The following is a 21,497-nucleotide window of genomic DNA, read 5'->3' as shown; positions in this document are numbered from 1 at the left end:
GAGTGGGGTCTTAAAGTGGTAATCTGATCACAGACTGTATTCCATTTGCTTTTTGCAGTGTGGTCCTCTCCTTCCCTTGTCCATATTCACTTGATGATATGAGCTTTTCTTCTGTTTTTCCCATAGCTATATATACTTATGATAGACAACAATCTACGATCTGCAATAGGCAAAAATGCATGTCTCTTTCGTTTGTTTTCTAGTGCTTTCTGATACCCTTTTAGTTATTTAAACCACCAGATTGGAAAAAGCATGTAGACTTTCTTGCTACCCACATTGGTTTTTTGTTCAATTTCTATTCAGATTACGACATCCCTCCTTGATGCGATTGATGGTCAAAGAAATTTCAGCCATAATTGATGCAGAGTCCAAGCTCAGCTGTCCTCTTACTGTGTTCATTATAATGTCACATCCACACAATTTCTGTAGGATACTGCACAAAATATTGAACTATAGTCGTGGCCACTGTACTTCCTCTTCATGCATTCAGCCATTACTCACGAGAAATAATTAGGCAAATCCAACAAAAGATACATGTAGTGTAGTGAACAATCATACGCGTCTTTTCTGCGAAATTAACTGCAATGCACGGCATAAAGCTTGAGTTATATAGTTTGTTTATCGAAAAAGTACAAGGATTGTGATGGTACATATAGCCTACACCTGAAATTCGTTCCCAAGTTAAAATTCTTCCTCCTGCTTCAATAAAAAGAAGAAATGAAAAACTCTCCTGTAGAGAGCACCTTCCAAGCTTTTTCTTCTTATCTTCCACATATACGTAATTATGTCCGTATCTATACGAGAGTGAGCTTCACTTCACTTCATTGCAGCGCCAGGGAATGAATTCTTTTTCTTGTTCTGGCCGACAATGAAATCTTCCTCCACTCTCATGAATAATGTGACGTTGTACGCGTCGCACATGTTCAACATCATAACACATTCCAAGTTGTGGGCGTCACACGCCACTATGTGTGAAACAAATGGTTGTATTTGGCTCATGCCTTGGTGTTCTGCACCATCGGAGCAGATCATACGCTGGTAAAAGAAAAGAGCGATCCAGAGAGTATCCACAAAAGAGAGGAAAAATCGTCTGCATTTTTATCCTACTAATAGACCGAATCAGTAAACCGCAAATACGACCGCTTGCATTCTTTCTGAGTGATTCCCTGGTACCCCACGACATGAAAATTATGCGAATGGTCTGCCACGTTGGTGTTCTGTCTGCACAAGAGGATCAAACTCGAGCTGAGTGCATCTCCAGTCCCAAGTCCAACAACCTCCGAGTCACTGACCTTCCCAAGCTTATGTTGGGAGTGTTCATTTTGACTTGTTAAAGTTGTAACTTAAGCAATCAGTGCTCCCTGGAATGCTAGATTCTAGTGGCCCATCATCCAGGGATCATCCGCCTCTACTGACTCCTTTGAGATGCCCTAAGCAACGACCAATTTGCTTAATCTTATCACCCCCCTCAGAAAGCAAGCAAGGGTCGCGTAACTAGATACCTTAAAGCCAAATCATGAGTAGACATGGTACAATAATAGGACAAGATTGTTTCAGTAATTCTGTATAGGGCGAAAAGTGAGTAAATTGCCTGTCCTTTTAGTCCGAAAATGCACAACAATGAGCAGTGACCCAGCGTCTAAGTGGTTCTCATTGCTATGTACAATCTGTAATCATCTCGTGAGCAGAAAATGCCTGAAGGAAGAACCATTCATTGCCCAATATCTTCCCCAAGTCAAACCCTCCAGATTTTGCTTGAATCCTGTTTGGGGATTCAAGAAAACCTTAACTTTCCAAGGGCCCACATCCACTTGAGGATTAGAGCCAGCTCAGGAATGGAAGGTAACACGGCCACACAAGAGCCACTTTCTTCGTGGGCCCACCGTTTTTGGGCGGGCCCACACGGAATGGCCTGGTTTCCACTGAATTACAGCGTGCCATGTTGCTGTACATGGTTTACCTCTGATAGTTTCGGACATCTCTTCCTAAGCCCCTACGCTGCACATCCGAGCATGTTGTGGTGCCAGTGCCATGGCTGCTTCTAAAGCGCTGGATCTCAGTTTTCTTCCCCACGCGACAAACATCCCATGTTCGATTCTGTGCATGTGAATTGAGTGTCCATGTACACTAAATGATCATTCTACAAAGATACATTGTGCACGTTCTCGCGCGCAAGAGAGAGAGAGAGAGAGAGCAGAGGGCAGGGCATATTCAACTGCAATGCCTTTGGACTCGAATTAGAGTAACCGAGCTTGGTTCGATCAAGCCGCGGAGTATTAGAAACAAGCTATAGCTCTCACTCCCGGTAATCACATTGAAGCGAAGAATGTACAGAATGAAAACCTCATTCTCGATTCTACAAGAATTTTTATGAAAGTTGTCAAAACCATAGTCAATTACTTTCATGAACTTGTCATGCTTGCAAAAATGGCGTGATGGTCCTTGACCAATCTAAAGTTTTAAAAACAATTCTTGTTTATACCTCATGCAGTGCATGAATCGCCACGACTCAAATGTGCCATTATGCAAACCCTTACAATCGAAAAAATCTACAGGCAAAACAGATAGGATAGAGCTATGCAATATTGACCAAACACAGTACCAGTAACTTATATAATCACCATGCAGTTAATCATCAGGAGCATGGGAGTATCGATCAGATCAAGACATTGAAAATAGAACCCTTCTTCTCAAATTGTATGTGTTTGTAATTTGAAATGCAGAGTTCTATTTTCTCGTATTCGTCAAGAGATCTTGTTGTGAGTTGAGGAATGTAGGGTTGTATCTAAGGAAGCGGATCTCTATCTACAGGGATTTTAGGCCCTTTTACACCCCAAGGGAAAGCGTCTGAAAGTCAACAACTTTCAAACTTGCATTCCAATCCTCTGTGTAAAAGTTTCTTTTTAGGTCGAACCTCCATCTAAAAATCAAAAGCTAAGATTTCTGCGCTCTATTTCTAAAAATAACACAGTTAAGACTGAAAACAATGACTTTATTCCAACTCACAGGTTGCATCAAGTTATCCTTAATTGCACACTGAGTTTCTATTCTGTATCCCAGTTGGGAATGTTCGCAGTAGCTTCATTTACCATCTTCACAAGAGTAGCCTGCAAAAAAATAGACATAAGTAAAGCGCATGCGTAAGTGTACATATTAAGAAAGTCAAGATTTTTGCTTCATTATACATGGCTATGTACTTCGGTGCAAGAGGAAATGAGACAATTAAGCAGAGCAAAAATTCCACATGTACATCTAGACTGGCATAGATATCCCTCAGCTTCTGTTCTTTTTGCATATCATAATTAAATGATGACTATGAATAATAGTTTATGTGCAAGCATCTAATCAAAAAAATTTCCAATAGACCTTTCATCCTTAATGCATGCGTATGCCAACACAGTCAATTTGATGAAGTAAGACGAACAAAAAAATCCTTTGAGCTGTGCTAGTGCAGACTTAACAGGTCAAACCTGGTCCTTAGGCAGTATAAATATCAAGGAAAGAACCCTCTGAACTTCAAGGTATTTTACACTGCTGCCGTGAGGGAGCTAAAAAGTAAGAAGTCGCATAGATCTGATGTTACATCCTGCTATTTTCCAGCATATTTTATGTCCTAGATTCATTTTCTATACTTATCGACGAATAAATTACCCAGATCATTAGTACCTCCACGAATGAGAGCATCGCAAAAGGATCAGCATGCATGTCTAGAAGCTCAGGTAACCTTCAAATCCTTTTGTTAACATACAAACTCAAACTTAATAAACCAAACCTATTTTACATGTTATGTTCTTGACAGAAAATTAAGATCCACATAATAAAACATATCTCACTTACTACACTTTCAGGAACCCCTGGAGGAGGCAAGGAAAGATTTCTAGGTGGAGGACCACGTAAGTATGATCTCTTGTCAAATCGCCACTCTCCAATTTTGCCGTATGTTAGCTCACCCTGGAAATATGCAAACCACTTGGTTGAGTTCTAAAACAAGGAATTTAACCAATTGACACACAAAAAAGGAGATTAGCAAATTGAATAACAATCTACGACACAGAAAATTGTTCTTGAAGCAGATTCGCACGATCTATAGCTTGGACAAAATGTAATTTCACCTTTAAGTTGTAGTCACATCCATAAGTATAGTGGATGATAAACTTCTTTCCAGTATGAAGATCCCATGGAGGCTAAAAAACAGAAAAACAAAAGAGAATTCAAATGGTTGTTCAAGCAGGTCCCATCTACATGTAAGCAGTGAAAAGACTATATTGAAAGGAGATGAGCAGAATTTGTGACAATCCCATAAAGTTGCATTCCAAACCTGCAGCATAAAGTCTTTCCTGAGGATATGCTTAACACCATGCAAAGCAGATGCTACGGCATAGGCATACCTGAGATTGACAAAAGACGAGAATAAAACCATCACCATTACCGTTACTTAAAGTGGGGAGAAACTAAGAATTACGATCTCGAACACTCACATTTCCAGTACCCATCCAAATGCTTTATCAGTTTCGGAATCATCCTTCATTCTTAGAGAAACATTCATCCATGTAGGAGCAATCCTGTCTAGCATATCCTGAATAAAATAAATAAAAACGTAGAAAACTTCATTTATGCACATATGACCTAGACCTACTACTCAAGACTAGTAAAGACACTAATTTTTGCCTGCAAATGAATATCAATTGGTATTTCCATTAACCGAAGAAGGTAGAATGGAATGTTATGCAGTCACAGGTTTCGGCCTTTTTTGTTAGCACATTAATCAAATATAAAATGATAAGATATCATTGTTCAGGTGGAATGGTTGCAAGACTCATGACCTTCTTAATGATTACAGGAGAGTTCCCGATAGGGTCAACATTGGTCACAGGGCCATTCTCCTCAGGGAAAAACTTCCGGATGATATTCTCATTCTCTGCAGGTTTTATGTAGAAAAAAGGGAAAGCAGCAGGATATCCTCCATCAGCCAAATTAGGAAGAGGATTTACAAATATATGATCAGGTTCTGCCATTAGAATATATCTGCAGCACAAAATTAAAGAGCATGCTCAATTCTTTTAAGACGTTGCTAAAATGCAATTCATTTCGCAACACCAATCACGGAAAAAAAATTAAAAACTCACTCTTCTTCAATTGTAGCCTTCTCCAACCATTGTACAAAGGCCCATGGTCTATTTAATACAATGTATCCCTGTGTATACCATTTAAAGACCATTTAATATGTGAACTCAAAGAACGACCAGAAACTCAAAACAGACTAGTCCAAAATGTAAGGTCAGAAAATGTCCAAAAAGAAAAGAAAAGAAAAGTAAAGAATTCGAGCATCAAGACTTGGAAGGCTAAAGCCATCAACTAAGTATTCTTCTGAGTACAATCGCAGTTCGGGTCGACTAAAATCTTGAATCAAAAGTACAGGAAATTGCAGGTCTTGAAGGTTATTTTTCAACTTCTAACATGGGAACTTTGCAGTTGATTAAAAATTGAAGTTCCAAGCTGTTTCTCTCCCATTGTGAGAGTGGACATTGCATTTATTATCTCCTGACTCATGAAGAAGTCGGACTTATAAGTAAACTGAGCTTATGTAAATATACCCCGTATAACCAAAATATTGCGCTTTCTCAGACCTTCCATAGTCAATACCTAGTCAGACAAAAAGTTGCCTAAACCTGTGATATCAAGAAAACACAATGGCAGCTTCTGCAACCAATCTGCCAAATGTGTTGCTTGCCCAAATTAATTTCATTTGTCAGTCCCCACTACAGAATAAGAACCTTATGATAAATCCAAAATGGAAAAACAGAACTAGCATATCATTGGCCATACAATCCAAAGAGCACAGCAAATCTTACTCTATCCAAGCCTGCTGGTAGAGGATCCACAACGATAGTAGGAATCTCATCCATCAAGTTGTCGGGATTTCCTGAATGCAAAATCCGAGTGAATCCCCCCATGTCGGAGCCAGGCAGGTCCTTCTTCTTCTTATACCAGTAGTACATAATTCGACTCTGCCATTTGCTATATGGAGCATCTGTAGCCGTAAGAGCAATGTGAAGGGGTGATCCTGAGGTTTTCTGCTTCTGCATAATATCAGGCATCTCAAGAATGGGATCAGATAATAGTTTCCTGTTCGAATCGTCTGCCACCGATCTGATGACTGCTCTATTGCGCATTACAATAGTTAGAAGATTGTATGTAGCAAAGAAAAACCCAAGAGACAACAGTACCAGCAGTGGCACTGAAGCGCTTCCCGTGTTCTTTCTCCCAGCCATTGTCATTTACCATATAATCAACTATATAGGTCCCTTTGGTTAAAAAAGTTCCTTATTCGTGACATCATATAAGCATGATCCCCACGAGACAATCAAGCCCTTATCCAGTTCACGTCCGTAAATGCGATAGGGAAGGTTTCTCAACCCGATATGCTGCTCTATGTCTTCATGCTAGCAACCTGATAGACGCCCAACATAAAATCAGCAAAAAGTAAAAAGTGGATCTAACATCCACCAAACCTCATACAGATTTGTAAGGTGCCATAGCAGCAATAGTATTTTTCGTGATTTCAAATGATATAAAAAGATGAACCTTTCAAATGGATGCCAGTGAGTGAGGTCTATATATCATATGATCGGGAATTGCTGCCACAGATCGAGTCCCTTAAGACTGTCTCAATGTGTTGTTCCAGAGTGCAAGGAACGGATATTTATAGCAAATGAGCAGTCGAATTCTGAGATCCATGACAGAAGATCAGACAAAACAATTGCCAGCTCCAAGAAACAATGCTCCAAATTAAGATAGAATCAGCAATGGAAAGGCAATTGAATTGACTAAACAGGACTAACAGGAAACCAACGTAAGAAGATACCTGCATTTCAAACATGAGCAAAATCATCGATGTTGAGGGAGAAATGTGAACCGGAATGGCTGAAAGATTCCAGCTCACAACACAGAATCACAAGATAAGAAACTTCCCCAGCTAAATATCCAGATAACCGGTGCAGGGCCGAATCAAATCCCACAACCTTGCGAGCAAATCAATTAATGGGAAAATGAGAACGAACCCAAGAAGCAAAATACCGAATTTCAATCCGCAATAGCAAGAACAATGGGGAACAACCAAACATCAAACAACGGGAGGAATGCAACAGAGCGCATAAGCCCCGGGTCGAAACAAAAGGACGAGGATCATCAATGCATGGTCGAGGGTCGAAGATTTAGATGTTCCGACGCAAAAGATATACCTTTACCATCAACCCGCGTCGAGAGAACCGGAGCAGAGCGTCGATAGAGAGAAGCAGAGTCCACTCGAGAAAGTAGAAACGAACGGGAATCTGAAGAAACGGAAGAGGTAAAATCAGAGAGAGAGAGAGAGAACAAATAAAGAAATGGCAGATTTCCTTTAGCTTATGCCTTGGGATATTGATATTGTCAAAGATTGCTGGTTCTTTTTGGAATTCCTTTCGATTGTTTTATTAAAAAACTTTTACCTTATTTATTCAATTATCAATAACATGATTGAAAATGCTCGAGAGAGCCTGCTTGATCTTGTCAATTTTGGAATTAACATTCGAGATTACGGCATCCAATTTTAATAATTACCCAATTAGTTCTCGTGTACAATTTGAAAAAAAAAAAAAAGACCTCGTGTATAATATTTTTCCTTCAAATAAACGTGCACATCATATATGTTTAAAAGAAATTGTTTAGGCTCTGTTTATTTCGCTGAGGATGAGCTATTTATAAAACATTTTTTTTCTAATAATAGTCATTTGAAATAATTAATTGATAAAAAAAATTTCATCATTCATTTTTATCAACGGTACAATCTATCATTTTTAAGAAAAAAAAATTCAAATCATTCGTTTTCTACGAAACAAATACAAATACATCCACAACCTTTTCCAATTTTCTCTAATGAGCTACGTGGAATTTGCTAAACCAGATAGAACTCATAATAATAACCAATGGAGTTCACAATGGTATGGTTGGTCTAATGGTGTAGAGTTTATTTTCTAGCTGTTTTGAACCCTCTAATTAACCTCTAACGGCTTTTCAATCTCAAGAAGCTTAGTTATTCTATGACGTAAATTCAATTGTGTCACGAAGTAAGACGACCCCGGCTCTTCTCTCAATAGCATCGTAGCAATAGGCTCGCTCAAATTGAAAAATGAATTTGCCGTCGATATAGAACTGGAACACATGTGATAATACTCATAATAGTTCATTTGACACGACAGTCGTCCTAACGAGAACAAAAATGAAGTTTCGTTAATGTGTTATTCAAGAAACACAGCTAATGAATTTTGGGAGTGTACAATATCAAAGTGATCTCAATTTTTAAAGCAAATTAAAATTCGGCACCGGCAGCTCCCAAACCGTTGGAACTGTCTCCGTCTCCCTCCCTACAAAGCCGTAAGGCCCATAACACGACTGTTCAAAGAGCGGCCAACGAGCGGTGCTACTCTGCTCGAGACCTTACCAGATCCTCTGGTCCGCACTCCTTCAGTCCTCATCATCAACGGCTCTCGTCCTTTCGCGCTCTTCAAGATTCCCTTAGTCTCTCTTTTTTTGGTTTTTTTGGGACCAGGAGATTCCTTACCTGCTCCTTGAGAAGACAAAAGGAAGAATCGCCGTCACCGGTTCAGCTTCAACTTCTTCTTCACTGCCACTGTTCCTTCACCGACGATCCCTAGAGAGATTGAGAGAGATGGAATCTACAGTGCTCGCTAGCCCAGTGATCAAGGTCGCAGCAATCTGCGGGTCAATTCGGAAAGCTTCTTTCAACCGAGGCCTCCTTCGTTCCGGTAATCGCGTCGATCTTGATTTTCGAAATCCGTGCCCTAAATCTGTAGCTCTTCATCGGAACGTGTTGGCTCCGTCCTTTTTCATGTTAATGGCGATAGCGATCGAGATATCCAAGCAATCGGTGAACGGGATGCAGATTGAGCTGATCGACGTGTCGCCGCTTCCGATGATAAACACGGACCTCGTAGTCGACGGCAGGTTCCCGCCGGCGGTCGAGGCTTTTCGTCAGAAGGTTCTGGAATCCGACAGCATCCTCTTTGCTTCCCCCGAGTACAACTACTCCGTCACTCGTAACCGCCTTTGTCTGCTTCATTCTATGCATTTACTTGTTCATAGTGGTGCTATCCAATGTCATTGCTTTTATGGCTGTTGAGCTCATAGAAGAAGAATCGACTGCTGTTTGCTAATTTTTCTTGTCTTGGGAGTGATTAAATGGAGTTAATCACTAGAAATGATATTGCTTCCATCCGCATGCACGTTTTATTGGATTAGATTAGATAAGATTGAGTTTATTGCCAAATTGGTGGATCAGACGACGGTTGCTTCGGGCTGTGTTGGGGATAAAACGAGTCTATCTAATGAGTTTCTCCTTTTCACAACTATGGCATCGGCCTCAATTATCTTGCTCTGCTTTTATCTTGCTTGTGGTGATGTTTTTCTTTCTTCCTCCATTTTTGCCGTCAAACCAAACTAGAGCCAATATAGAGCTTGTATGGTAACCATTTTGGTTCTCTGGTTCTATTTTTCAAAACAAAAAAAAAAGATGAAAATCATGTTTGGTAACGTAAATAATTCTGATTCGATTCCGTTCCCGAAAACAGGTTTTGAAGGAAAAACAAGAATAAAAACAAAGGTTGGTTACGAAAAAAAGAATCGCTTTTAAGAATCACAAAACAGAACAAAGTCTAACATCTCTTACCTTTCCTTTTCAGTTCTCTTAATTTTTCCACGACCTAAGACAGAATGAGGTCTCATTTTAAAAAAATATATATATAAGATAATAAAATATTATATAAAAAATAAAAAAAATCGAAAAAAATTCTGAAAAATAAGAAAAATTTCAGAAAAATCCCTAAAAATAGAAGAAGTTTAGATTAGGCTAGTTTGATCTAATTTTCATAAATTTAGGCATAGATTTAATAGATTTTGTTCTTTTGTAGAAAAATCATAAATGCCTTTGCAATTAAACTTGAATCATCTCGTTCTTAAGTTTTCGATGAATTAAGACTGGCATTTGATTTTCTAGAACCAAAAACACACATAATTCGAGGCAGTGCAATGCATTTTTCTTGTAAAAACAAAGGTGTCGCTCGTGCCGGTTATCCACTCGCTCAAAAAAGTTGATGAAACCCCACAATTAATAGTGAAAATGACTCGTGATGATTCTTGATATTTATTTTTACATTTCAATATGCAATAAATTATATAAGAAAATCAATATGAATTAATCCTCGATTAATTCAAAATATATGATGAAATTTCAAATAATAACTACATAATTATTTGACTTAAATGGAAAAAATTGAGAAGAGCAATTGTTCTCGGGAACATAAATTTTGTGCGCTTATCAAACGCGTTTTTGTTCCAAGAACAGAAATTTTGGGCGATTACCAAACGTGTTACGATTCTCTAAAATTCATCCAGGAAATAGAATCATAAAAAGTCATTTTAATCAGAATCACATTTTCGGATCAGAATGGTTGTCATGGAGGCTCTTAGGCTATGCATGGTAACCATTCCGTTCCGAAAAACCGATTCCGATTAAAATAATTTTTTCCGATTCTATTCCCGAATGAGTTTTAGAAATTCGAAACGCGTTTGATAATTGCCCAAAATTTTTATTCCTGGAATAGAAAAGCGTTTGATAACCGCACAAAATTTCTGTTTCAAAAAGCTGTTTCTCTTTCTAATTTTTTTCATTTAAGTTAAATAACTATGTAGTCACTTTGTAAAATTTCATCATAAATTGAAGACTAATTTCCAATGCACACTAAAATAATTTAAAATGCATTATTTTTTTTAGCATGTCATAAATGAAATACAAATTTTAATACATTACGTTTGAAGTTCGATTGAAGCATAGAATAGTTCCCATATTAATAACTCATTTTCTTCTTTAAATGTTGCGTTGTCTAAAATATATACAAACATAGTAGCCGAATAATCAAATTATCCACCGACAAAAAAAAAAAAAATTATCCTCCTTGATACGAAGTACAAGTCCTTCACTATTATTTTGCAGCTTCCGCCCTAAATCCAAGTGAGTGTTTAGCTTTAGCTCTACATGTAGATGTTTACATTTTGTGATGCACACTACGAGTATCTATATTATCATCCACATGTTGGATGCCATCATCTTTTGTGACATTTTTTGTAGAAGAGTGAAATAGACAAAATCTAAGAAATTTAGACCCAAATTTATGAAAATGAGTCAAACTAGCCTAATAAAAGCTTATTCTATTCTTAGGGATTTTCTAATTTTTTGTGATTTTTTAAAAATTTTCCAATTTTTTTTTTTTTTTTTTTTTTTTATTTTTATTAGGTTGAGGGAAAAGTGACAAGAGAACTGAAAGGGAAAAGTGAGAAATGTGAGACTTTATTTTGTTTTGTGATTCTCAAAAGTGATTCTTTTTCCCAGAACCAACTTTTTTTTTGTTCCGTATTTTGCTCTAAAACTGATTCCGATTCTTTAAAACCGATTCCGGGAACAGAATCAGAATCAAATTTATTTGCCTACCAAACGCGATTCTCATCCTTTTTTGTTCTTAGAATCAGAATCATAGAATGAGAATAGTTACCATGCAGGCCCTTAACTTTCGGATGATCCTTTTCCTTTTCACGGTTAAATGTATTGGATGGTTTGGTGTATGAATGAACATGCCTTCCAAGAACTTGTAGGTGGATTTGCTTTGTTACCTGAGTCCTCGACTTCCCAACTCCTGTTAGACTAAAAAGATGCTACTCACATTATGCATTGTTGGCACTTGTAGTCTGTGATGTGGGAGGCCTCACTGTTGGAGTAATTCAATGAGAATAAAACTGCGAAGTGATTGGAAGTTGGAACTACTATAATGATGAACCTAGTCTTTGTTGATCAATTTCAGAGCTGTCGATGTCATGCTTGAGAGATTGTTGAGAGAGTGTATGCTGTGGTTTCTTACGTATATATGTACGTTATATAGTTGCTTGTGAAATGAAAACGCAGCACGCAACACTCTGTGGATTTGATGAGACTATACTGTAGACATGTTTATGTTTGTACTTTACGTATTTGTGTATGTTGCGCTCACTCAAACATGATTACTTAGGTTGTCAGCCTTGTTTATCGACTCATGGCATATTTGACTGCTTAGAGGATGATGTATTAGTGTACTTATCAAATTATCAATCCTTGCACTGAGGCTTGCTTGACAACCATCTGTTGTCTGAAAAATTCTCACAATGGACTTATCATCCATTTTCTTGACTATGAGACTGATCTCCTTGCTAAACTAATAGGAATGGGGTGAGGTGACAATCTGCAGTGGTACAGATTCTTGGAAATATCAGTATGTTTGTGTGGAACAAATTAGAAAATACAATCCTTCTCTCAGATACTATTGGATCTCGAGTTCATTGAATCTGTGTACACTAAAGAGAATTATGTAGTCCTGTTTTGAATTCATAAGTCAGTGGTAGACTACACATTGCTAAAATCATTCGATTTCACTAAAGCACGGTAAGTCTGAATGAAATCTGTTTCCCCATCCAAACAACCATACACACTTTAATGATCTTTTAGATCAAGTAAGGCCTAAGTAGAAGCCAGAGTGGATAGCCCAAAGGTTATTAGTACTTCATGGTGTTGGGAGTTTGAACCTTTGTCGTAATGCGTAATCCACGCATAGGTTTACGCGTACATGTCTATTTCTTTAATACTGAGCCAACTCCTTGATGTTGGAAGTAAGTTTGATATAACTGTCTGTGGTGCTCTCGTTCATTTCCTGCTTAGGAGCAAAATAAGTACGCAACAGTGGTCGTCAGCTGAAATTTTTCACTAGCATTCGCACAACAATAAAGGACGAGGAAGTTATGCATTTGTGCAGGCATTCATTTCTTGATCATTTTCTTCTTTGTGCTATGCCAGCTCCTTTGAAGAATGCAATTGACTGGGCATCTAGACCACCAAATGTTTGGGCCGGTAAGGCAGCTGCCATTGTGAGCGCGGGAGGAGATTCTGGTGGGGGACGGGCACAGTATCATCTCCGTCAAATTGGGGTCTTTATCGATCTTCATTTCATCAACAAGCCTGAATTCGTCTTGAATGCATTTCAACCACCTACAAAATTCGATGGTGAGGGAAACTTGGTTGATCCAGAGGCAAAGGAGAAACTTAAGCAGGTTCTTCAAGCACTGCACAAATTTACGCTGCGACTTCAGGGACGGTGATGCAAAACTCATTAAGAACTTAAAATGCTCTGCTTCATGGGTATCTATTTTATTTCATTAAAACTGAGGACATGAAATTGATTTCTTGATGATGAACCGCAATTCCATGATTGAGGTTATGAGTAACTGTGCAAGGGCTGTATTAGTAGAGAAACATTCCTCCTAGGAATGACAAACGGTGGAGTGGAGTACAACGTATAGGCTTCTGGTCTGCGCGGGCTAATTTTTTCAAGGATTGCCATCTCCAGTAGTGTTAGTGGTAAGGGTGCTTTTTAAGTCAAATTTCGGTGAATGTAATGCATTAAAAAGAGTACGAACAAGATCAAATGACCAATAGAAAAAAGAAAAAAGAAAAAATAGAGTACGAGCAACAATTGTACCGATTTGGAAGGAAACTAGGTGATTGCTTTTCCAAGATCAGACCCGTGACCCAATTGAATATGATGATGAGACAAGAAAAGGCCAATTTGACTCTGACAGCCAACATGTGCCGTCAATATAGGAGACAACCCCCTAACATAGTACCCATCAAAACAAATTACTGACATGAATTTGGTCCCCTGCACCCTTCGCAGACCCCCATGAATGTCCCTTGACACGACGCCAATGGGGTCCTCTTGAAATTTCCGAGGATGAACCGATCGACCAGTAACAATGGGCTTGTTTTGTTTTGTTTTTTGGCAGTGGGTTCTCTGACAAATGTTAGGTGAATAACTTTACTAACGAAACTGACCAGAGTCTGCATTCACTTCTATCACACTAATCGGGAAGTTGGAAGAGTTTCACATATCACATCTCATTAAAAAAAAGCATAGAAATTTAGCGATTAAACGTGCATTATGCACACAAATCATTAAGGGTCGGTCCATAAACGTTTTCGTATTATGAAATGTTTAGCTAAATTCATCTGTGGCAATGAATACGTCAGAAACTTGATAGTGGTCTCATGTTGAAGGAGACTAGCCTTTCATATGTCATAACACATGATGCGACCACCCAACAATATGCATTGAAGTGGTGACGTGACCAAGAAGGAAGCACCGTTCCTTTTTATTTGTGTGTGAGAGAGAGAGAGATTACAGCCAACAATAAGAGTGGGGTCCACTTGGGAATAGGGCTGAGTTTGACTTGTCAGAAGATGCTGCAGGCCACACGATGTCTTAGGACGCGGTGTCCGAGCTCCAGTTAAGCTGAGACACACGCCTAGGAAAAAGCCTCGCCATTGTTAATTGCATGAAGCTGTTGATGTCTGCCCAATGTCCAGTAAAGAAGTCCTACTTGTTGGCTACTTCTTCTCTCCATATGCCCCCCTAAAGTATAGGCAATGGACCTTCCCCTCTCCCCCAAACAAGAAAGTCATGCCCATGACAGTCTCTCTCTCTCTCTCTCTCTCTCTCTCTCTCTCTGTGTTCCTTCATGCACTAAGGCGTTGGACAAATCAGCAAAGTGACAGGAATTATAGTCTTTTTTAATTCTGCGAAAGGAGCAAAAAGTCATGAAGAGGACAAGGAGTGTGTATGTTATGAGGGACACACTGGACGAGCTTTGTGCCCTTCGGGAAGATGAGGTAAAATATGAGGGGGCACAGCAAAGAAAAGATTACTATTTGAAGAAAATAAGAGGATAAGTCAGAGAAATTATTAGTAAAATTGCCAAGTGCGGTCACTACTCTCTGATCTGACCCACCCCAAAAAAGGCAAATAGGATAACTACCAGCGATGACATGTCTCTGTTTTTCTCCAGATGTTTGGTCCGACAGGAGTTTCAGGAGTCGAATCCGGATGCAAAGACCAACGCTTTGAATCTTTGGTCCAAACCCATCAGAAAAGGAAAAGTGGAAATTAGGGAAATAAAAAAAAAATAAAAGAAAGAGAAAGAAAAACAAAAAGAGAGCAGAGAGAAAAACAAAAAAAAATTAAAAAAATGCACCCAGAAGAAACAAAGAAAAGCTTGCCATTGGTACCAACCCCACCTTTTGCTTTCTCCATCATGAATCCAACGCTCCCGTCCTTTTTCCTTCCAAATCTCAGACAACCCATTTCGCAGCACAAATAGAGTTGACGCCAATGCAAATTCAGACTACACGACGTATTAAAAGAGTCATCTTTTTCATGTTCCGGCATGTCTTGTTTATTTCTCTCCTCTGTTTCAAGAATGCCTTGTGGTGATTGGAGAGTATTCATTGGGGAAAGCATATAGTTAGAGAGAGAGAGAGAATGTGTGCGTGGGTGAGACAGAGAGAGATAGAGAGAGAGAGACATTGATCTGGGTATAGGGAAGCAGAAGAGGAGAATGTAAGCGTTAACATTTGTTAGGGTGCACAGAGAAATGAGCAAAAAGCACGGCCGAATTTTGAAGGCCTGGGAAAAAACAGTGAGGAAATCTCAAGCTGCTGCAAAGAAAAGGGTGAACAGCATTTTCGCCGCTATGTCGGTTGCCCACGTTGACGACGAGGACAATGCGGGCCTGAGCGAGGTCTATCATGCCGAGAGAGTCCTCTCAAATGGGGACTTTTACACTGGCCAATGGGCGGATAACCTCCCCCATGGTCACGGGAAGTATCTGTGGACTGATGGCTGTATGTATGTTGGCGAATGGTTCAATGGCAAGCCGATGGGAAAGGGAAAGTTTTGTTGGCCGAGTGGTGCCACATATGAGGGCGAATTCAAGAGTAGTTATATGGATGGTAAAGGGACTTACACAGGCCCTTCGGGTGATACATACAGAGGTTCCTGGATAATGAACTTGAAACATGGGCAAGGGACTAAGAGTTATGTTAACGGCGATTACTATGAAGGAGAGTGGCGGCGTGGGATGCAAGATGGCCATGGGCGGTACCAATGGCATAATGGGAACAACTACATAGGACAATGGAAAAGTGGGACCATCAACGGGAATGGTACAATGATATGGAGTAATGGAAATCGGTATGACGGATTTTGGGAAGATGGTTTGCCTAAAGGGAATGGGACTTTTAGATGGGCGGACGGTAGTTTTTATGTCGGCATTTGGAGTAGAGACCCGAAGGAGCAGAGCGGCACATACTATCCATCAGGGTCAACCGGAGGTAATGTGGATTGGAATCCTCAAGAGGTGTTTTCAGTGGACTTGCAGGATTGCAAGATTTGTCCAGGCGAAAAAGTTTCTATTTTGCCATCACAGAAGCTGCTGAATTGGCCCGGGATTGAGGGGGAGGTCTTGGAAAAGCAGCAAATTTGGAGACCTCAAAAGGAAAGTGATGGGGGTGGGAAACGGAGGTCGTCGGTAGATGGAAGGGTGTCTCATTACAGTTGGGGATCAGAAGGCGGTGATGGAAATAATCTCGGCGATGATGATGATGATGAAGGCATGAGAGCCACACTGACTAAACAACAGATGCTGAGGATAAAACCGCCCAAGCGACAGGGAGAGACTATATCTAAAGGACATAGGAACTATGAGCTAATGCTCAACCTGCAGCTAGGAATCAGGTATGGGCAGTTCGTATTATTGGTAGTTTTACTTTGCCTGCTTTTTCTCTTGATTTGGCTAACAGAAGTTTAGCTTTGCTGATTGGAGCTTGTTTATGATTATCCACAAGCTTCACATATTCATAGGTTCTAAATTTGTTGTTTTTTTTGTCCTCGATATAGCTGATTAGATATTTGTCTCCTCAGCTAACTGAACCTATAGTTTCACTTCTAGTATCCCACATGTTATGGTGTTCAATGGAAGGGATAGTGCACGAGTGAAAGTAATGATCTATTGCCTCTCAATCCCCCAATGAGAAAGAAAAATGACAGCCAGGCTGTAATGTTTCATCTTGTATTCTTCTACTGGGAACAATTCCAGGAGATAATTTTGTGCATATGTCATCATGATCAGCATGTCATCAGATGTCTTTCTTGCGTGTAATCGGTCATTCAATGTGGCCCCGCAGGCATTCTGTTGGAAGGCCTGCTCCAGCTACATCCCTGGATCTGAAAGCTTCGGTTTTCGATCCCAAGGAAAAAGTGTGGACTAGATTTCCTTCCGAAGGATCCAAGCATACTCCTCCCCACCAGTCATGTGAATTCAGGTGGAAGGATTATTGCCCAGTGGTTTTCAGGTAATCTCGAACCACTTGTTGTCACTGATGATAATCTTCTTTCAGCTGCACCATCCAGTTACCTTTTATGGATACATCTACAATATAGTAGTGTTTGTGGCAGAACTAATGATATTATGCTCATTAGCATAAGCTTAAGCTGACATCTCCCGAAATAGTCCTTTATTAAACTTTGTCTGGATTTCTGTCATGTGAACTCACTCAAGATGGCTTAAGTTTCAAAGCTCCAAATTTCGTTAACCAGACTTCAGGGTGACAATATATTCTTTTTGTCAATCTGCAGGACTCTCAGAAAGTTATTTAGAATTGATGCAGCAGATTATATGTTATCCATCTGTGGGAATGATGCCTTGCGAGAGCTTTCTTCCCCAGGGAAAAGCGGAAGTTTCTTCTACTTGACCCATGATGACCGGTACATGATAAAGACCATGAAAAAATCAGAAGTAAAGGTGTGTTCTCCTCTTTGCTTCCATAATATGAGTGATGAAGTTCCATTTATCAGTGCATTCTCACTAAATAATTTACTGGAGCAGAAACTAGTCTTCTAAGGTTCATGTCTATGTCTAAGTTAACAGCTCATCTCCAGATGTTTAATTAGTTTCACTCATACCAAATTACGATATATAGTAATCAGTCTGATGAAGGCATATTGCTAGGTTCAACCATTTATGTAAAGCATTCTTGAGATTTTTGGTGAAAGTTATTTGCGCCTGACTGCAAAACTTTAGTAAGCAATTCTTGAATGTATGGTCTTTTTTATGCTTTGATCACAATGTAATGTGATCTTTTTCATCACAGGTGCTTTTGAGGATGCTGCCATCTTACTATAATCATGTCCGAACCTATGAAAACACTCTCGTTACAAAATACTTTGGTCTACATTGCGTGAAATTGACTGGGACTGCCCAAAAGAAGGTAATGTTTGAGATACACTGTAATCAGAGTTAATTCTCGCTAGTTGAACTTCACAGGACATAAAACTGTAGTTGTACTCATTTGCAATCAGTGGCCCAGGTAAGGTTTGTCATAATGGGAAACCTATTCTGCTCCGAGTACGCAATCCATAGGCGCTTCGACTTGAAGGGTTCTTCTCATGGTCGTATCACTGACAAACCGGAGGCTGAAATTGAGGCTACTACCACCCTTAAGGACCTTGATCTCAACTTTATATTCAGACTGCAGAATGTTTGGTTCCAAGAATTCTGCAGGTGAGATTTATTTTCTGCTAGTGCTATTAAATCGGTTGTTCCTCTTTCTTTGTGCCTTCCTTACTCTTGAGCCCTCTCTCGCCTACCCCATACACCTTCTGCCCACACCCTCAAGCCCAATATTGCACAAGCAAGGTAGAGAGATGGAACTTCGATCACTCATTTCTGATATATAATGAACTAAGATTTTCACAAGCCAAATTGTTTCTGATATATATTTTCTGTAGAGCTCTTTCTTTAGAGAATGAAGTGGGATTCTAGCATGCCAGAATTCCTCCATTCATAGTAATCCAAACTTCTACTTAGGTCAAACTAATTCTGATTCCATACGTTGATGGCAATTTCTGAGAGGTGCATTTAAGTAGAGGTTGTGAGCTTATGTGTCTTTCTGTGAAATGTTTGAGCCAATCCTAATATATCCTCTACTTGTGCAGACAAGTGGACAAGGATTGTGATTTTCTTGAACAGGAGAGGATAATGGACTACAGTCTTCTGATTGGTCTTCACTTCCGAGATACTTCTTATAACAAGGATAGCTTAGTTGCCGAGACTTGTCCTGCCGGAGCTCGCACTCCTAGAGGTTCACTTTCGCCATTTCGCTAAAATGCCTTTGGCTCATGCCATGTCAGCCAGGCTTAACATTTGCTATAATGTCTGTTCAGGCATTGGAGATAACCTTGTTGACCCTGTAGATGCTCGCCTTTCCAGTGTGGAAATGGATCAGCTTCAACTTGATCCTACCAGGTAAAACTGATCCGTTACCCTTTACAATTCTCTGACAATCGATTAATCGGAAACCAAAAGAAGACAAATCAATGCTTCTGGATTGATAATATATGGCACTTCCATTTCTCAGTATTCAGGTTTTTATTTGCAACATCCTCCATCCTTTTGTAAGCTGTAACAATTATCTAGAGCTTCACCCTTGCAATCTACCATTTCAATCAAATTAGCTCTACGTATGTGACTTAAGCATTGCTGTTGTTATACCTGATGATATTGGGCAGATGGGCTTCAACCAGATTAGGGATAAACATGCCTGCAAGGGCTGAACTAACAGTGAGGAGAAACGACTGTGAGCTTCAGCTGGTTGGTGAACCAACGGGAGAGCTATACGAGGTCATCATCTTCTTTGGCATAATAGACATATTGCAGGATTATGACATCAGCAAGAAGCTTGAGCATGCATACAAATCAATTCAATACGACCCAACTTCAATATCAGCAGTTGATCCAAAGCAATACTCCAGACGGTTCCGTGATTTTATATACAGAATCTTTCTAGAAGACACTTGAGGTTTGGATCCACTCGAATTGTCGATCCACGTGTAGACACCTATGTACAGTCAATGCATGGGATGATGGGTCTCGATGGTGAGAAGGTTGCCATTTTGGTAAGTGGCGAGTCCTAGAGAATGGCATCTAGGGTCAGGTGTCCCATGCTCTTGGGAAACAAACGGCACATTTTCACCTTCATCGTCTTGTAAGTTATAGGCTCAAAGAAATGTGTTGTAGGTAAGGGTAGAGAAGATCAGAATTTAAGCCTCATTCTTTTTGTAAAATGTCTCATCACAGCATTGATTCTTTGTACCCATATCTTCACCCAGAAAGGGGAGGGATATGAAATTTTGTTATGAATAAGATGTACAGGAGATCAGTGATAGCAAAAAAGAAAAATTCTTAGTTGCTTCACCATGAATTTCGCATCACAATCCGAATCAAGAATCCTTTTAATGAAGGTTCGTTCCATTTTCTGCATGTCGGGTGGCATCCTGATCATGTTGAGGGATTCGGAGTTCCTTATTTTGCCCTTCGGACATACACAGATATTTCTGCACAAATCGACCCAGCAAGAATGGTGCATTCAATATCCAAAGTGCAATCAAGCAGAATCCACCGTTACCTCCAAGTTGGCCAACCGTGGATAAGTTAGAGGTCCTGACATTTCTACAAAAGATTATACGCAGCAAAAGTTTGCTCCTTTGACCTGAACTTCGAAACCCAGAGCTGATGGATGCAGATAACAATTTGCAAAGCACTGGCGAGTTGTGTACCTTATGGGCCTCCAGCCGTAATTTAAATTTTCAATGTGGCATAGGGGAATACCTGATAGTGCTAGGCGCACAAGGGGTAGCGGACAAGTTTCATAAGTCAAGTTACGTAAAAACTAGGAGCGTCATATTTATTTACATTCTAATGCACCTGATGCAACTTCATTCCACATAGAACCTTCCATTCAGCCTCATCTGTGGGTATCTCAGCACACGACATCAACCTTGATTCCATCGATGCCGTGAAGACTCGGGCTGTTGCACATGTCAAGCTATTGCCTGACCTCGATGTTACAGCCAATTAATACCGAATATCCGTCTTAGAGGAAGTGTTTTTACTTCAATTTGACTGATTCAGAACAGTGCCAGACACCCGACCGGCAAAATTTAAGGGAGACCAGGACCATGTCTTGTTTCATGGAGGACATGAGGACCAGCGATCATGAAAAGCAAAATTTTGTTTTGCCGTCCCATCACTTACATAAAGAATCGAGCCAAGAAGCTAGTATCTATCATATCAACCAATGGGACTCTTCCTGTAACACAAAAGAAGAGGTGGTCCCCTTTTCGCATGTTGTGGATTCTTGCTAGGCCACTAAATTTTTTTATTTAGAATCTACTAAGATCATAAGTGGAAATGACAGAATCAGTCATCCAAATCTCGCGACATTAAGCGCATGATAATTGCATAGGCATAAACATATCTACTCTAGCATAAATACTTCTTATGGATAAGAATCATAAGATGGTGAAAAGGAAACACAAGATTGAAAAAAGCACAATATCTTCATTAGAGAGAGTTCTTCATACAGATCAACAACATGAAGGCACCGATTTGTTGCCGGTCCATTTCCAACTAATGCCGACACACATGGTTTTATTTATCTTCAGAGTGGGTCTTAAGAGAACTATGCATGT

General features: G+C 39.7%; 3 protein-coding genes across 11 annotated transcripts; 2 read left to right on the top strand and 1 right to left on the bottom strand.

Annotated features, from left to right (window-relative positions):
• Positions 1 to 2,609: 2,609 nt before the first annotated feature.
• On the bottom strand, positions 2,610 to 7,393 carry LOC115756539 (hydroxyproline O-arabinosyltransferase 3-like). Of its 8 annotated transcripts, XM_048284564.1 has the most exons (11): positions 7,242 to 7,386; positions 6,866 to 7,022; positions 6,586 to 6,727; positions 5,853 to 6,451; positions 5,127 to 5,194; positions 4,824 to 5,025; positions 4,479 to 4,576; positions 4,319 to 4,388; positions 4,113 to 4,184; positions 3,838 to 3,951; positions 2,610 to 3,107 (listed from the first exon to the last, which is right to left on the bottom strand). In XM_048284564.1, the coding sequence occupies exons 4-11, from the start codon at positions 6,276 to 6,278 to the stop codon at positions 3,045 to 3,047; spliced, it is 1,113 nt and encodes a 370-aa protein (XP_048140521.1). In that variant the 5' UTR covers positions 6,279 to 6,451; positions 6,586 to 6,727; positions 6,866 to 7,022; positions 7,242 to 7,386; the 3' UTR covers positions 2,610 to 3,044. The 8 variants fall into 8 exon arrangements, 7 of the variants coding, with proteins under 7 accessions (XP_048140521.1, XP_048140523.1, XP_030552224.2 ...); XM_048284566.1 differs by lacking the exon at positions 6,866 to 7,022 and having other exon boundaries at positions 3,834 to 3,951; positions 7,248 to 7,393; XM_030696364.2 differs by lacking the exon at positions 6,866 to 7,022 and having other exon boundaries at positions 7,248 to 7,393.
• Positions 7,394 to 8,518: 1,125 nt separating this feature from the next.
• On the top strand, positions 8,519 to 13,398 carry LOC115756551 (NADPH:quinone oxidoreductase-like). The gene is made up of 3 exons (XM_030696386.2): positions 8,519 to 8,804; positions 8,904 to 9,095; positions 12,932 to 13,398. Exons 1-3 carry the CDS (start codon positions 8,708 to 8,710, stop codon positions 13,231 to 13,233), a joined length of 591 nt encoding a protein of 196 aa, XP_030552246.1. The 5' UTR covers positions 8,519 to 8,707; the 3' UTR covers positions 13,234 to 13,398.
• A 1,692-nt stretch (positions 13,399 to 15,090) lies between these two features.
• Positions 15,091 to 20,220, top strand: LOC115756550 (phosphatidylinositol 4-phosphate 5-kinase 6). Of its 2 annotated transcripts, XM_030696384.2 has the most exons (8): positions 15,118 to 16,703; positions 17,153 to 17,320; positions 17,604 to 17,769; positions 18,119 to 18,235; positions 18,335 to 18,528; positions 18,963 to 19,108; positions 19,191 to 19,272; positions 19,536 to 20,220. In XM_030696384.2, the coding sequence occupies exons 1-8, from the start codon at positions 15,562 to 15,564 to the stop codon at positions 19,822 to 19,824; spliced, it is 2,304 nt and encodes a 767-aa protein (XP_030552244.1). In that variant the 5' UTR covers positions 15,118 to 15,561; the 3' UTR covers positions 19,825 to 20,220. The 2 variants fall into 2 exon arrangements, with proteins under 2 accessions (XP_030552245.1, XP_030552244.1); XM_030696385.2 differs by lacking the exon at positions 19,191 to 19,272 and having other exon boundaries at positions 15,091 to 16,703; positions 19,502 to 20,220.
• Positions 20,221 to 21,497: the final 1,277 nt, after the last annotated feature.

This window comes from Rhodamnia argentea, chromosome 8 (assembly GCF_020921035.1).
Source record: "Rhodamnia argentea isolate NSW1041297 chromosome 8, ASM2092103v1, whole genome shotgun sequence".
Taxonomy (NCBI): domain Eukaryota; kingdom Viridiplantae; phylum Streptophyta; class Magnoliopsida; order Myrtales; family Myrtaceae; genus Rhodamnia; species Rhodamnia argentea.
The sequence above is the reverse complement of the archived record's forward strand: the minus strand, read 5'-3'. Positions and strand labels throughout refer to the sequence as shown.

What these genes read in the sequence shown, in the direction of transcription:
- LOC115756551 (XM_030696386.2), top strand. Translation starts at nt 8,708, where the DNA reads ATGGAATCTACAGTGCTCGCTAGCCCAGTGATCAAGGTCGCAGCAATC. An exon ending in CCGAGGCCTCCTTCGTTCCG is followed by an intron (nt 8,805 to 8,903) that starts GTAATCGCGTCG and finishes TAATGGCGATAG; the next exon opens with CGATCGAGATATCCAAGCAA. An exon ending in GTACAACTACTCCGTCACTC is followed by an intron (nt 9,096 to 12,931) that starts GTAACCGCCTTT and finishes GTGCTATGCCAG; the next exon opens with CTCCTTTGAAGAATGCAATT.
- LOC115756550 (XM_030696384.2), top strand. Translation starts at nt 15,562, where the DNA reads ATGAGCAAAAAGCACGGCCGAATTTTGAAGGCCTGGGAAAAAACAGTG. An exon ending in AACCTGCAGCTAGGAATCAG is followed by an intron (nt 16,704 to 17,152) that starts GTATGGGCAGTT and finishes GTGGCCCCGCAG; the next exon opens with GCATTCTGTTGGAAGGCCTG. An exon ending in TATTGCCCAGTGGTTTTCAG is followed by an intron (nt 17,321 to 17,603) that starts GTAATCTCGAAC and finishes GTCAATCTGCAG; the next exon opens with GACTCTCAGAAAGTTATTTA.
- LOC115756539 (XM_030696364.2), bottom strand. Translation starts at nt 6,278, where the DNA reads ATGACAATGGCTGGGAGAAAGAACACGGGAAGCGCTTCAGTGCCACTG. An exon ending in TACCAGCAGGCTTGGATAGA is followed by an intron (nt 5,195 to 5,852) that starts GTAAGATTTGCT and finishes TGGTATACACAG; the next exon opens with GGATACATTGTATTAAATAG. An exon ending in AAGGCTACAATTGAAGAAGA is followed by an intron (nt 5,026 to 5,126) that starts GTGAGTTTTTAA and finishes TTTGTGCTGCAG; the next exon opens with ATATATTCTAATGGCAGAAC.